A 13,959-nucleotide genomic window follows, 5' to 3' on the forward strand; every position below is an offset into this window, starting at 1 on the left:
TTACCTCTTAATTGTTTAAAAACTTTTAAATGAAAAAAAAAAAATGTTGAAAGCGTATAAATGTTTATTTTTTTATTATTTTTTTGAAACTACTGATTATGAATAACATCTGTTATCATGCTGAGTAATGGGCTCTTCGTGATCTTGGTCCAATCCTCCTGCAGTGATGAGTTCAGCCTCTCCGTCCTCTGGACTGTAATGCTTCACAGTTATCATGGGTAAAAACCAAGTCCTGAAACAGATCGACTACTTTTCAGGCACTCAGTTATAGCAAGGGCACACAGTATATATATGTAATAAAAACAAATATTAATAAATAATAATAATAAAAAAAAAATAAAAAAAAAAAATATATATATATGTATGTATAAAATGAATTAATTAATTCAAAAGGGACAGGTAGGCACAGGTTTGGTGGGATGGGTTTAAGGGTGAGTTAAGGTTTAGATAGATATATGTACAGTACAATGTAAAAACATGCATGTACACAATAAGTGCAACGTATCAAATTATTCATTTACTTGTCAGTGGTTAAAGACACCTAAAGAGGGACCAAAAATTGATATAATATACAGTATTTGTGAAATAAATGCTTGACTTACCCCGTGACATTTTTGTGATATGATGATATAGAGTTGTCTAATCATGGCAGCGAGTGTTTGCACTTTCCTGTTGTAGGAACACCGGCGCTCTCTCAGGCCGCCCAGCAGAGACACATAAGAGTTCATCGTGGACATTACACAAGCGTTCTGTCGTCACAAACAGCATATATGACTGACCATACAAGGCTTTTAACTTATTTCAAAGCACACATATAATGGAGTGATTAAAAAAAAAAAGATCTGATTTGTATGTTTATTATTGTTACTGAGGTGGAATCTGATCCAGATAATGGGATTCTGAATGTGCTTAGTATTAGTATGTCATTATTTTACACTACAAGCAAGCTTTATTAGGAAAGCGTATTGCATTCACTTGAGGAAACAAAATCTACTCTGTTTTTCTGAATTAACGAGTTAATTATCTCAGAATTACGAGATCATTTTTCATGAAAAAAAAAAACGTTTTTGCTCTGTTTTTCTGAATTAATGACTAGATTATCTCAAAAATTATGAGTAACACATTAATTCATAAAAACAAAGCGAAAACATTTTTTTCCATGAAAAATGATTCTGTAATTCTGAAATAATTAACTTGTTAATTCAGAAAAACAGAGAAAAAACTTTTTTCCATGAAAACTGATCTCGTAATTCTGAGATAATTAACTTGTTAATTCAGAAAAACAGAGAAAAAACTTTTTTCCATGAAAAATTATCTCGTAATTCTGAGATAATTAACTCGTTAATTCAGAAAAACAGAGCAAAAACTTTTTTCCATGAAAAATTATCTCGTAATTCTGAGATAATTAACTTGTTAATTCAGAAAAACAGAGCAAAACCTTTTTTTCATGAAAAATGATCTCGTAATTCTGAGATAATTAACTTGTTAATTCAGAAAAACAGAGCAAAACCTTTTTTTCATGAAAAATGATCTTGTAATTCTGAGATAATTAACTCGTTAATTCAGAAAAACAGAGCAAAAACTTTTTTCATGAAAAATGATCTTGTAATTCTGAGATAATTAACTCGTTAATTCAGAAAAACAGAGAAAAAACTTTTTTCCATGAAAAATTATCTCGTAATTCTGAGATAATTAACTTGTTAATTCAGAAAAACAGAGCAAAACCTTTTTTTCATGAAAAATGATCTTGTAATTCTGAGATAATTAACTCGTTAATTCAGAAAAACAGAGCAAAACCTTTTTTTCATAAAAAATTATCTTGTAATCCTGAGATAATTAACTCGTTAATTCAGAAAAACAGAGCAAAAACGTTTTTTTTTCCATGAAAAATGATTCCGTAATTCTGAGATAATTAACTCGTTAATTCAGAAAAACAGAGCAAAAACTTTTTTCATGAAAAATGATCTCGTAATTCTGAGAATAATTAACTTGTTAATTCAAAAAAACAGAGAAAAACCTTTTTTTCATGAAAAAATTTAATTCAAAAAAACAGAGAAAAACCTTTTTTTCATGAAAAAATTTAATTCAGAAAAACAGAGTAGTTTTTGTTTCCTGAAGTGAATGCAATACGCTTCCGTACTTTATCTCTTAAATGTTGAATGGGTAATTCTGCAATAGTCTGTCAGTACTTACATGAATATCGATGTACAGGTCGGGCAGGTGAGCTGCGCATCTGTACTGCAACACAAGGCACAATAAAAACATCAACTTTGGTTTTGTCAGGCATTTTTGCACTCACCTCAAGTGGATGTGTTAGACTTACAGTGTCGTGGTCTTTTTTAATGTCCGCCGCTCTTTGAGTGATTTCTGTGCCCATGTTCAGCACTTTAGTGTAACAGGTTGGTGGTATGGGGTACGGCTGTGCCCAAACCATGGGCATCAGAACCAGAACCAGAACCAGAGCCATGCTTTCTGCTCTCTGTGAACGACACTGCTGTCTGTGTGCTGCATTTATACACTGCAAATGTTGTGTTTATTACCAAACATGACATGATGAATCATTTAGCCTGGAATTCACATCATTGTCTTCTCCAGTTCTGTTGCTGAAACACTGGTGCTTGTGGTTTTCCTCAGCCAGAATATCCCACAATACATGCAGGAGATCTCTAAATAGACAATGACAATTGTAAACAACATAATAAACATGAATCATGTCAATATTTAGCACCACAAAAATGTTTCGCACAAATAACAAACAACAATTTTGCTCCATTAAAGATTGCGAGAATTACGATGTTGTAATTCGGATTTTGAGAAGACGACGAGTGAAACGTTTGAGTGGATCTATTAAACAACATCTCAACTTTGCGTTACAAGCGGCACTGCGCAGAAGACGGATAGGCTAATGCATAAAGTTTTCATTTATATTGAGGGGGGCTATGTTCACACATTCAATAATGAGATTCGTATTTACTGCTAACAAGTGCTGTCAATGTTAACGCTTGCGATTAAGTTTGTCCAGTTTAACGTAAATTAACGCAGCATCATCCTTGTATTGTAACTATCGTTACATTATGAACTACAAATGCTTTTTTTTTGCATCTATGCGCGATTAGACTAAAGAGAACGCTCTGTATGTGAATGTCCTGATGCAGAGAAAGAAAACGCCTGAAAACGCTAGTGTGGACGGAGAGCGTTTTTAAACGAAAACCCCGTTTTCAAATGTATCCGGATTAATGTGGACGTAGCCTTAGTGAGAGTGCAGAACGCGGTAAGTCAGTCATGGCTTAAAGGGAGCGATATTGGCTATATAAATAATCATTTTGTTTTACTACGGCAGCTGGTTTAGTCCAAAAACGCGCAGTTATTTGCCAGTTGGGTCTGTTCGAGGTCGTATCACGTTCTCACCACAAACGAACCGCTCCAGAGTTCGTTTGAAAGCGTACCGAGACCTCCGTACGCTAGTTTGGTCCGCTTTTGGTGCGCACCCGAGTGCGATTGCTGCCTTCACACCCCTTTCCCAAAAAAGGGAAAACCAACTCTAGTCTTTCAACCGAACCGAACTAAATGAGGCAGGTGTGAAAGCACCCTGAAATACCACTAATGTGCCTCCATCAGTATACTGAGGCGTTCGGACCTACACAGAGCACAGGGTGAGCAGCGCCCCCTGCTGGCCTCAATAACATCTCTTCTCTGACCTGCATGTAAACGCTGTCCTTTTCCATTCACTTCAGTCCTGCCTTGTTTTTTTTTTTTTGATGGAGCTGTCCTCTGTCTTTTGTACTTCATCTACATCCTGGTCACACTAAACAATAGAGAATTGATAAACAACTGCTTCGCACTGCAAATGTAGTTTCCTCCTTCCTCTGTGTTACACTACCTCTTCTCGTCTGACTGACTGCTACTAATCAAACCAGCGGTGCTCCTCGAGCTGCTCTAGTGTCAGTCGCTCCGCTGGATCACGCTCTAAACACCTGGAAATCAGGTCTCGGCATGCTGGAAAGTTTTCAGAGAGGGCGCGGGTTAGTCTTAGGGGATCACTAATGTTGAAATACGTGAAATAATGTTAATGTTTTGCCATATAAAATGTCATTATTAATCAAATAATTAAAATAACAACCTAGTAAAGACGAGTAAAAAGTGTTTAGATAAAGGTTTGAGTGACTAATGTGGACTTCTATAAAGATCCGTTTGGCCATTCACTTTTTGCATTTCTCTCCGATTCGGTAGGAAATAAAATGTGGAGGATTTTATCTTTGATAGGATGATTGACAGGCCAGTTTACTTAGACAGAGAGCAACCGTTAAAGACGTGATAGTATCCCAAAGCTTGTCTACTAGGGCTGGGTAATAAATATCGATTTCTCGATATTAATCGATTCTCATTTTTACAAACCGATATCTATTCTTAAATCTCAAGAATCGATTAGTCGTCCTGTTTCTTTTGAATGAATGAGACATTGTATCGCGGCTGCGCGCATCCAAAACATCGCAATAATCTTTGTCCTTTGTTACTATTGATATGAAACAAAGTCTCAATTTTCAAATTACGTCCATTTTTTTTAGAAACTCAAAAACATAAATAGCGTTTTGGCGCTGTGGCGTGAGATCGCTCTGGAGAAGCAGCAGCGCTGATCTCTCTTCCGGGTTAATAATACCAGTTACAGCGCCAAATAAACATGAACGAGCATCTGAAAGTGTGTTAAAGATAGAGTACAACTTATCGAAATCCGTATCATGTCACATTGATTCGCTCAATCTGCGTTTCAACCGTGGAAAGACGTCAGTTAAACAGCTTGTAATCAATGTCATGTATCGTCATATTTACCTCAGAAAACCCACACAAACTCGCTAGTCCACACTCGTTAGTGTTCTTTAATATTTAATGCATATTTGAATAAATCTGGCAAGTTTTTATGACAGCCACCATTTAAATGTTTATATTTCATAATCTTCTTATTATAAAAATAAATGAAAGTGTAATTTAAGTGTTTGTATAGCTATAAAAAAAAAAACCTTCATATTAGGCTAATGAAGTCTATAGGCTACAACTAGACTCCCATAGTTTACAGCATTAGTTAAGAGATTTGATTTCCTTGAGAAAATTTGCCATTTATTGTAACTGATATCCAAAATAATCGATATTGAATCGAATCGTAATCGAAATCGAATCGAATTGCAAGCTTGTGAATCGAAATCGAATCGAATTGTGAAATTGTCTCAATACCCAGCTCTATTGTCTACTCTTCTGCTACACACTCAACAGTATCTACTTTTTCTTCACTTTTAGGGCAATTGAGACAGCAATAGTGTCGGCCCACTTCTGGTACACATGGATCACACGGTCTGGATGTGGGCTGACAGACACTATGTTGCTGTCTGGGTGAGATTGTGCAGAGATGTCTGTTGCGTTTACCTGATGATAAGGCCGGACTCGTGTTAAGAGAGTCATGCAGTATGCCGTCGAAGGGTTTAAAGGGCAGATCGTTGTGCAGGATCTTGAACAGCACGACTCCTACAGTCCAGACGTATGCCGGCTCGGCGCAGAACACTTCGTCCCTCAAGACCTCAGGTGGGGTGTACAGGGGTGCTCCTAAAAGAGAGACTGTTTTAGTGTCTATAATACCGTGATCAATTGCTGTTATGTACGCTAACATAAACTGCTAACACACCTTGATATTCACTGCTGTTGAAGCCCTCACTCCTAATTAGACGACCACATCCGAAGTCGATCAATTTGAGCCTCAGACTGTCGTCCAGCAGGATGTTCCCCGTGTGGATATCACCATGGAAAACTCCACGGTCGACACAGTGTTTTACAGCTTGGACTAACTGATGTATGATCCAGCGTGCTTCTGCTTCACCGATGTCGTCCGAATACGTGATGTAATCCTGCAAGGTCTGGCATGGATCGGGTTTCTCCATGATGAGATTGGCGCTCCTCTCGTCCTCAGTCCAGATATATAATTTGATGATGTTGGGGCACGAGGGAGCTTGTCCCAAACGCAGCATCAGTGCCACTTCTTCAAGCACAGGTTTGGAGTCTTCAGGCTAGAGAGAAAAACAAACAGTTTGAGTAGGAACGCATAAGGTGGAAAATTTGAAGATTGGTCAAGATCAAGTTTATTAGTATAGCACATTTAAAAACACCCACAGCTGACCAAAGAGCTTAACCATGTCAGGATTAGGGTTGGGTATCGAGAATCAAATATCGATTGGAACCGAGACTAACTTTTCGTTTTTCCCGGAATCGTTCAAAAGTTAAAATTTCGATTCCTAGTTTCGATATTCACAGTCCGCCGAGCGGAAGAAGAAACCGCTGAACAACGCCAACGAAGAAGCGTCTACCGGAAGTGTTGGCATAACCGCGCGAGTCGAACATGAGTAGCTTACGTCGGTGATCCAAAGTGTGGCTTCACTTTTCTAAAAATTAACGAAATCTCGGCAAAATGCAAAATTTGTGACAAGTATTTGTGACAGAAGGATTATTTCCTTCAGAAAGACCGTTGGTTAGCAAGGTTAGCTAAACTTGTTTGACCCTGCCTCTTAAAAGAATCGGAATCGAGAATCGTTAGGAACCGGAATCGGAATCAGAATCGTTCAAATTCAAACGATACCCAACCCTAGTCAGGATACACGCAAATAACTACATTTAAAATAAATAAATACATTTCCATCTTCTAGACTCACTGCTTCATGTTTTGACAATACTCGTCGCTTAAACAAATCTCATTTAGGTTAGTCAACTTACAGTGTCGAGATAACGCTCCCGTCCACGCTTCTGTATATGCTTGATGGCAACCTGTGAACGGCAAAATAAGCACATTAAAGTACCTGGTCTGCACAACTACAATCGATTCGTGTTTAAATTAAGAGAGACGACACACATCTCTACACCAGGAGCAAAATATTGGTTGAATTCAATAAGAATAAAACTACCTTGATACAATCACAAAATATGTGGGTTCCCTCATAAACCTCTGCAAAACTTCCTGCTCCTATCCTTTCTCCCACGCTAAAAAGATCAGACACCACAGTTCCTGAAAAACACACAGGACACAGAACAGAGACATATATAAATAAGGCAGTTTCCTTTGATTGTCTGATATTAACTCAAAATCTTAGATATCGGGTATATGTAGCAAATCAGCTACAATACGTCTCTTAAAGGATTAGTTCACTTTTGAAAAAACTTTTGCTGATAATTTACTCACCCCCATGTCATCCAAGATGTCCATGTCTTTCTTTCCTCAGTCGAAAAGAAATTTAGGTTTTTGATGAAAACATTCCAGGATTTTTCTCCTTATAATGGACTTCAATGGGAACCAGGTCCAACCGAGGTCCAAACGACAGTTATAACAGTTACAGATGCAGCTTCAAATGTCTTTAAACGATATCAGACGATGAATAAGGGTCTTATCATGCGAAACGATCGGTTATTTCAAAGCTTATTCCAAAAATGTAACTTTTCTAAGGACAAATGCTAGCCTTGCTCTATTCTGTGAGGCGCGTTTGTAACGTCACGTAATACGTAATTACGTTCAAAAGGTCACGGGCGACGTAGCCAGAAGTGAACGCATAGGTTGAACGTGAAAACTAACTCAAACGCCGTTTACAAAAAAGGAATTAAAAGGTAAAACAACGATGTCGGACGATTTTGATTCTGTACTTCCGGCTACGTCGCCCGTGACCTTTTGAACGTAATTACGTATTACGTGACGTTACAAACGCGCCTCAGAGAATATAGCAAGGCTAGCATTTGTCCTTAGAAAAGTTACATTTTTGGAATAAGCTTTGAAATAACCGATCGTTTCGCATGATAAGACCCTTATTCATCATCTGGTGTCGTTTAAAGACATTTGAAGCTGCATCTGAAACTGTTATAACTGTCGTTTGGACCTTGAACCATCCGGTTCCCATTGAAGTCCATTATATGGAGAAAAATCCTGGAATGTTTTCATCAAAAACCTTAATTTCTTTTCGACTGAGGAAAGAAAGACATGGACATCTTGGATGACGTGGGGGTGAGTAAATTATCAGCAAAAGTTTTTTCAAAAGTGAACTACTCCTTTAATGTGATGTCAGAGTCTCAGAATTATAAGTAGGAAAGAACAGGGCAGAAATATCAAGAAGCAAAAATAGTAATGCCTCACCGTATCGCAGTCCGAAAGGCAACGGCTCTGGATCGTCCGGCTCCGGTACTGACTGGAAAGGCATCAGCTCGGAGTGGGCCGGATCCGATCCGTGGCGGAGGAAGAGCCCCTTTGCAGCCTCGCCTAATCTCCGGAAGAAGGCACGGACTGCTCTCCTCTTCCTTCCTTTCTTAGCTTTTCCTAAAATGAAGAACAATCATTAGGTAACACATTAACGTTAACAATGAGCAATACATTTGTTACTGTATTTATTAATATTTGTTAATGTTAGTTGATAAAAAATCCATTAACTAACTAATTTTTACGAATACAAACTTAAACAACTAAAACTAAAACATCTCTGTGAATGATGATTAGATTAATCAAGGCAATTAAAGATGAAAATAGTATAACAAAGATCATTTTCAGATTTTTAACTCAAGCGATGTCAAATCAGAACTATAACTGAAAGTAATAATAATAAAAAGAATAGATCAGAGAAAATAACATGATGAACAACGTAATAATGACTCACTTTCATTCGGATCAAAACTGGAGGGATTTGAAGCAGGCGACAGCTCAGAATCAGCAGGATCTGTGTTCAGCGTTTCCTCAATCCTGAGGAAATCTGACACACACGGGGACTCCAGATCCTCACACACCTGGCCTGGCAAACACACCAGCTCAGGATATGCGCCCGGCGTTGGCATGTTCCTCACAGGACTTGAAACACGCTTTAGCTCGGGGTCCTCAAGATCTGGCTGTGGTTTAAGACACACCACTCTGTTGTCCTCGCGAATGAAAGGGGACTTTACAGCCGCCCATCCATTGCGAAGGAAAGCTCGGACTGCTTTCCCCGTGCTACGTTTTGTAGGCTTTCCTATAAGAAAAAAAAGAAAAAAATGGTTGTAAAGGACATGACCACAGATGAAAGACAAACATATTCCATGAACATGGTTTTATCTGATTAATTCATTAAAGAAAAAATAAATTGCACTTTTGCAAATTCATTTTCCTGGACTTGGCCAAAAGTCAAACATGAGCTCACGAAGGACCAGTGTAAGATTGAAAAATACAAGAACACTACAAAGATTATTCACATAAAATACTTCGTCACTTTAAATAACGAGGAACAGCACGTTTCCCTGATGTGAAGTGGATGAAAAAGAAAAATTCTGGTACTGTGTTTTGCAATGAAGAAAAGAAAAAGAAAGTTTCATAAACTATTTTAACACATTAGACTGCAGTCACTTATTTATCATACAATGCACAATATAAATTTTTTTTAGCACCTTCAGTAAATTCAATTTCGATGTTTTGATACTTTTTTTTTTAATTTCCTTTCTCACAGAAAATATAAAGGTGTATTTTTTCTATGAACATTTCTGAAATGCACTTTTTGAAACACTGTATTATGAAAAAGCGCAATGCAAATAATTTAAACTGAAGACTCCTGCTGTGGAGAACCAAACCGGACATTTTGTTGTTCGTTCGTTCAGATAGTCGAAAAAAATGCTAACACTACATTGCACTAAGTTTATTATTTCAAATGCATTTTTAAAAGTGTAGCCTACTATTAAAAAAAATGTAATTCGCGCCGAAGCCAGTTACGGAGTGTGTTACACGCCACTTATGAACTATACACCTGCATTTGGCGAGTGTTAATGTCAAGCCCAGCACACAGCAATAACTGTATTAATAATAAATGTATAAATGATACTTGTTTGTCTCTTCCATCTCACCTGCTGGGCTGTTCTCCATGGTCTCAGCTGCCAACTCCGCGATGCTGACAGAATCAGACAGCTTGTCTGAGGGAAAACTGGTCATCGCAACTCTGCTCAAACTGCACTCGATGAACAACAAAGTCTGTGTGTTAGCTCTGTGTGCAAATGCTAAGTGAAAATCAGTAGTCTATGTGTATGATAATGTGAAAAAGTGTGCAAAATCAGTCAAAATCAGTGTGTGTAAAGCCAGTAAAGTTAGTAGAATCGGTCAACTCTCTCTCTCACTGCAGTTTGAGTGAATGTTCTTCTCTCTGTGACGTCACAGAACCTTCGATGCAGCGGATTTCTGTTTTGTTTTGAAATTTTCAGGTCAGAAACCACTTTTCAATGTTTTGCTTATTGAAGTACAATATTACTTTGGGACTATCTTTGACTCATGTAACAATAAAGCTTTAAAAACTATTGAAATATGCCAGTCTTTTAACCCTGGAGAACCCAAGAACCATTTTCTTCTTTGGAAAATTATGAACAATGCATTAAATTACTGCTATAAGTTCACTGAACACCAAAATATCCACTTTTTTTAAATTTTAACTTAGGGAATAAAAATTTAATTTATTCCCTAATTTAGGATTAGGGCCAAATTTGACCCATTTTTATGCGTATTATTTAAAAAAAAATCACAATAACACATTCTGTCAATGCAAACTATTTTAAATTTAGGAAAATAATCAGTCAACCACACAGCTACATTTAACAATGTTTTTTTTTTTTTCTGTTGCTTTATTTGTTGCATGTTAGAACTGGATTTCAAACGTGCAAACACTTCGGCCAATGGAAACAAGAACACAAGGCCAAAATCACTAAACTAACACCATGGGTTTTGCTTATCCAAAAATCTGTTCTGCTAGAGAGACAACTCATTAGACATTTTGGTAGTCTTTGAAACAATTTATTTATTTATTTATTTTTGTTGATTTTTTTCACAGTGCCGGAGTGGTCATACTCCCTGAAAAGATATACTACTTTATTAGTCTCTGGCCCTGTCCTACTGAGGTAACTTAGTAAAATATATGATAGGCCTACAAATGAAATTATTTTAAAGGCTTTAGCCAAATACAGGACTGTCACCATTCTCCATCAAAGTCACTCAAAGAACCAAAGGGTCATTTTTGACCCAACATTTGTTTAACCCATACAGCCAGAGGGTCATTTTTGGCCCATTGTTTTTTTTTAACTAGCTCAGAGTCCCTAATTTATCCAAAAAGAATATAAAACGTACTTCTGGGCATTCTGCAAGCTAATACTGAATAGATTAACAAAAAATATACAATTTTACCAATCGCTGGTTTGCTGAGAAGACGAGTTTGGACAGGTTTACAGCTCAACAAAACAGCATGTGGTCAGCCATCTTGTTACTACCACTCTGACACTTGTGAGTTCAATATTCATCCACTAGGTGTCTCTATGCAATGGCCAGAAGTGGCACTCTGGGCTTTTGAAGTTAAATTAAATTTTTTTTAATTATTTTGGGTAGCAGCAATTAACAGAGGTAAAATTTGACCCTGTGGGTTCTCCAGGTCTTTTCCCTTGATATGTATTTTTTTTCTTCTCTGATTAGTTATACCCTGACTTGTAGTCTTTTTTTATTTTGTTTTTGTAATTTTTTCTGTTTATTTGTTCTATATTGTGATTGTTCTCTTTAAAAATGTTTCATTAAAAAAAAGAAATCTGTCTTGTTTTGTTTCGAAATATAAAAACACTGGCCTGAAAACTAGTACCTCACAATCTATTCTAGACTATTTCACTTAATATTTCGATTTAAATATTTTTTGAAAATTTAATATTTATCAAATACTTCACCGAGGATCTGATTCGTTGTGCAATTTTAAGAACTTTAAAGGGAAATTAAACTCAAATGACATTATAGAGCTCATGTTTAAACTGACTGTCATTAGAAATAGGCGACATTTTAAAGGGTAAATGAAGCAGTCAATCAAGTTTACATGATTTACTAGATGTATTTCCACTATAATCAACCATTATATAAGAAACATGACAAACGTCAACATATAAAAGAAAAAAAAATTCCCTTAAGGTTACGGGAACGTTCCCGGAACATTCTTCTTACGTTATAAAAATGGAACCTAAAAATAACCTACATTGAACGTTCCTATAACGTTCCTATAACGTTCTTGTTACTATAACGTTCTTCCCTTAAATCCTTAAATGTTTCCTGATGATCTAACCTTACTTAAAAAAAAAAAAAAAAAAAAAAAAAAAAACTAAACCTACCCCTGTCCCATGTAGGTTATATTAGCCAGTACTTTCTAGGCAAGTACACTGTCCTTGAAACATTTGTCAGCAATCAATTAAAATAATTTCTGTCTGTTAATAATACCCTGTATGACTTTCATTCTGGTTTTAGAAAACAACATAGCACAACTACGGCAGCCTTAAAGGCATTAAATGATTTTATTGAATCTGTAGAAAACAAGAAACACTGTGCAGCCTTATTCATTGATCTATCAAAAGCATTTGATACTGTTGATCATACTTTACTGACACAAAGATTATCTTCTATTGGATTATCTAAACATACGATTGGCTGGTTTAATAACTATCTTTCAAAGGTTTTATCTCTGGTTCACTTAATGGTGTGCCCCAGGGGTCAGTCCTAGGACCACTCCTATATAAATAATATTGATCAAAGTTTCATTATTATGCTGATGATACAGTAATATATAGTTCTGCATCCACACCCAACCTAGCTCTTTCTCAATTACAGCTTGCATTTGATATTGTTCAGCATAACTTAATTGAATTAAAACTGGTTTTAAATGAGGATAAAAGAAAATCTATGTTGTTTTCCAAATCCAAATCAATCCCTCATAATAATCTTCTGCCCATTACTACGTCCCAAGGTTAAAAAAAATGAGTTTGTGTCTCAGTACAGGTATTTGGGTATTGTAATTGATGACGCTCTCTCCTTTGGCCTTCATGTCAAGCTCAAGGTTAACTTGAGCTTATATTGAATTAACCCGTAGTATAAATATTGTCATGTATCGGGAAACATCCTTATGTGTATAGAACTTCTGAATCAATACTTTCATGGATTATAGATTGATTACTTATTTAGATTTTTATTTATTTCTTTTTTGTTTCTTTTTTTAGGTATTTGTTTAAATATGGTATAGGGGGGTAGGAGTACATAAGTTTTACTTCTTCCTACTCCTTTTTGCACATGTAAATAGAGGGTTGTTTTTTGTTTTTTTGTTTGTTTTGTTTCTTTTAATTGATATTCCTTGTTTCATTGATTAATATCTGTATTTTTATTTATTATTTACATGTTCAAAATAAAGATCTCAAATCAAATCAAATCAAATGTCCAGCAACTGGTGAAAGGACTTTAAACTTTCAAAATATGAAATTTCAAGGCAATGTGTTTGCATAATTTGCTATTTCTCTTGCGCTTTAAAGACTTAAATCCATAGTCTATATAGATGTAGACGATTTTATAGATGCTTATTTGCTTATCATTTAGAAAATAAGAAACAGAAACATCCATGTATCTGCCTCTCCTTTATTGCTTACTTTCAGGAAAGATTATTCCCTCGTCAGTGCATTATTATTTGGGGGAGTTTGAAAACCCCTGCCTTCCCTTTCCAGCTTCAAAAATCCTCATCATCTTTTCTCAATAAAAAGTAACCAGACAACTCAAAAAGACAATTATATAAATGGAAGATGATGACTCTCACTTACAGTTTAATATCATAATAAAGTGTTACCATGGGATTGCTTATGATAATAATAACAACAAAAAAATCATGTTGACTATTTAAAATGTTTATTTGATTTACATTATGTAAAAAAGTTAAAAGACAAAATACTATTAACAAAACATCACACAAAAAATTATAATAATAAGGTAACCCATGTCATCTTGCCTTTGTTCCTGGTTGGAGAAACACATTTGAACCGTCACGTTTCATACTTACAGTATTATCCTTATCCTTCATAGTATTTTTCTAGCAAACACCTCTCAATACAGACCACCTTCCATTCTCCTTTCCTAACTCAGGCACTTGCATGTGTTGCACGTTT

The 13,959-nt window shown here is 36.1% G+C and overlaps 2 protein-coding genes across 2 annotated transcripts; both read right to left on the minus strand.

Moving 5' to 3' along the window:
* Positions 1–46: 46 nt before the first annotated feature.
* LOC120490663 (cytokine-like protein 1) lies at positions 47–2,470 on the minus strand. The gene is made up of 4 exons (XM_039687988.2): positions 2,324–2,470; positions 2,194–2,238; positions 603–749; positions 47–232 (listed from the first exon to the last, which is right to left on the minus strand). The coding sequence occupies exons 1-4, from the start codon at positions 2,465–2,467 to the stop codon at positions 173–175; spliced, it is 396 nt and encodes a 131-aa protein (XP_039543922.2). The 5' UTR covers positions 2,468–2,470; the 3' UTR covers positions 47–172.
* A 69-nt stretch (positions 2,471–2,539) lies between these two features.
* LOC120490661 (serine/threonine-protein kinase pim-2-like) lies at positions 2,540–9,958 on the minus strand. The gene is made up of 8 exons (XM_089123986.1): positions 9,874–9,958; positions 8,667–9,011; positions 8,153–8,332; positions 6,939–7,039; positions 6,751–6,801; positions 5,672–6,050; positions 5,416–5,592; positions 2,540–2,666 (listed from the first exon to the last, which is right to left on the minus strand). The coding sequence occupies exons 1-8, from the start codon at positions 9,956–9,958 to the stop codon at positions 2,575–2,577; spliced, it is 1,410 nt and encodes a 469-aa protein (XP_088980112.1). The 3' UTR covers positions 2,540–2,574.
* Positions 9,959–13,959: the final 4,001 nt, after the last annotated feature.

This window comes from Pimephales promelas, chromosome 19 (genome assembly GCF_988280905.1).
Source record: "Pimephales promelas chromosome 19, fPimPro1.hap1.1, whole genome shotgun sequence".
NCBI lineage: Eukaryota > Metazoa > Chordata > Actinopteri > Cypriniformes > Leuciscidae > Pimephales > Pimephales promelas.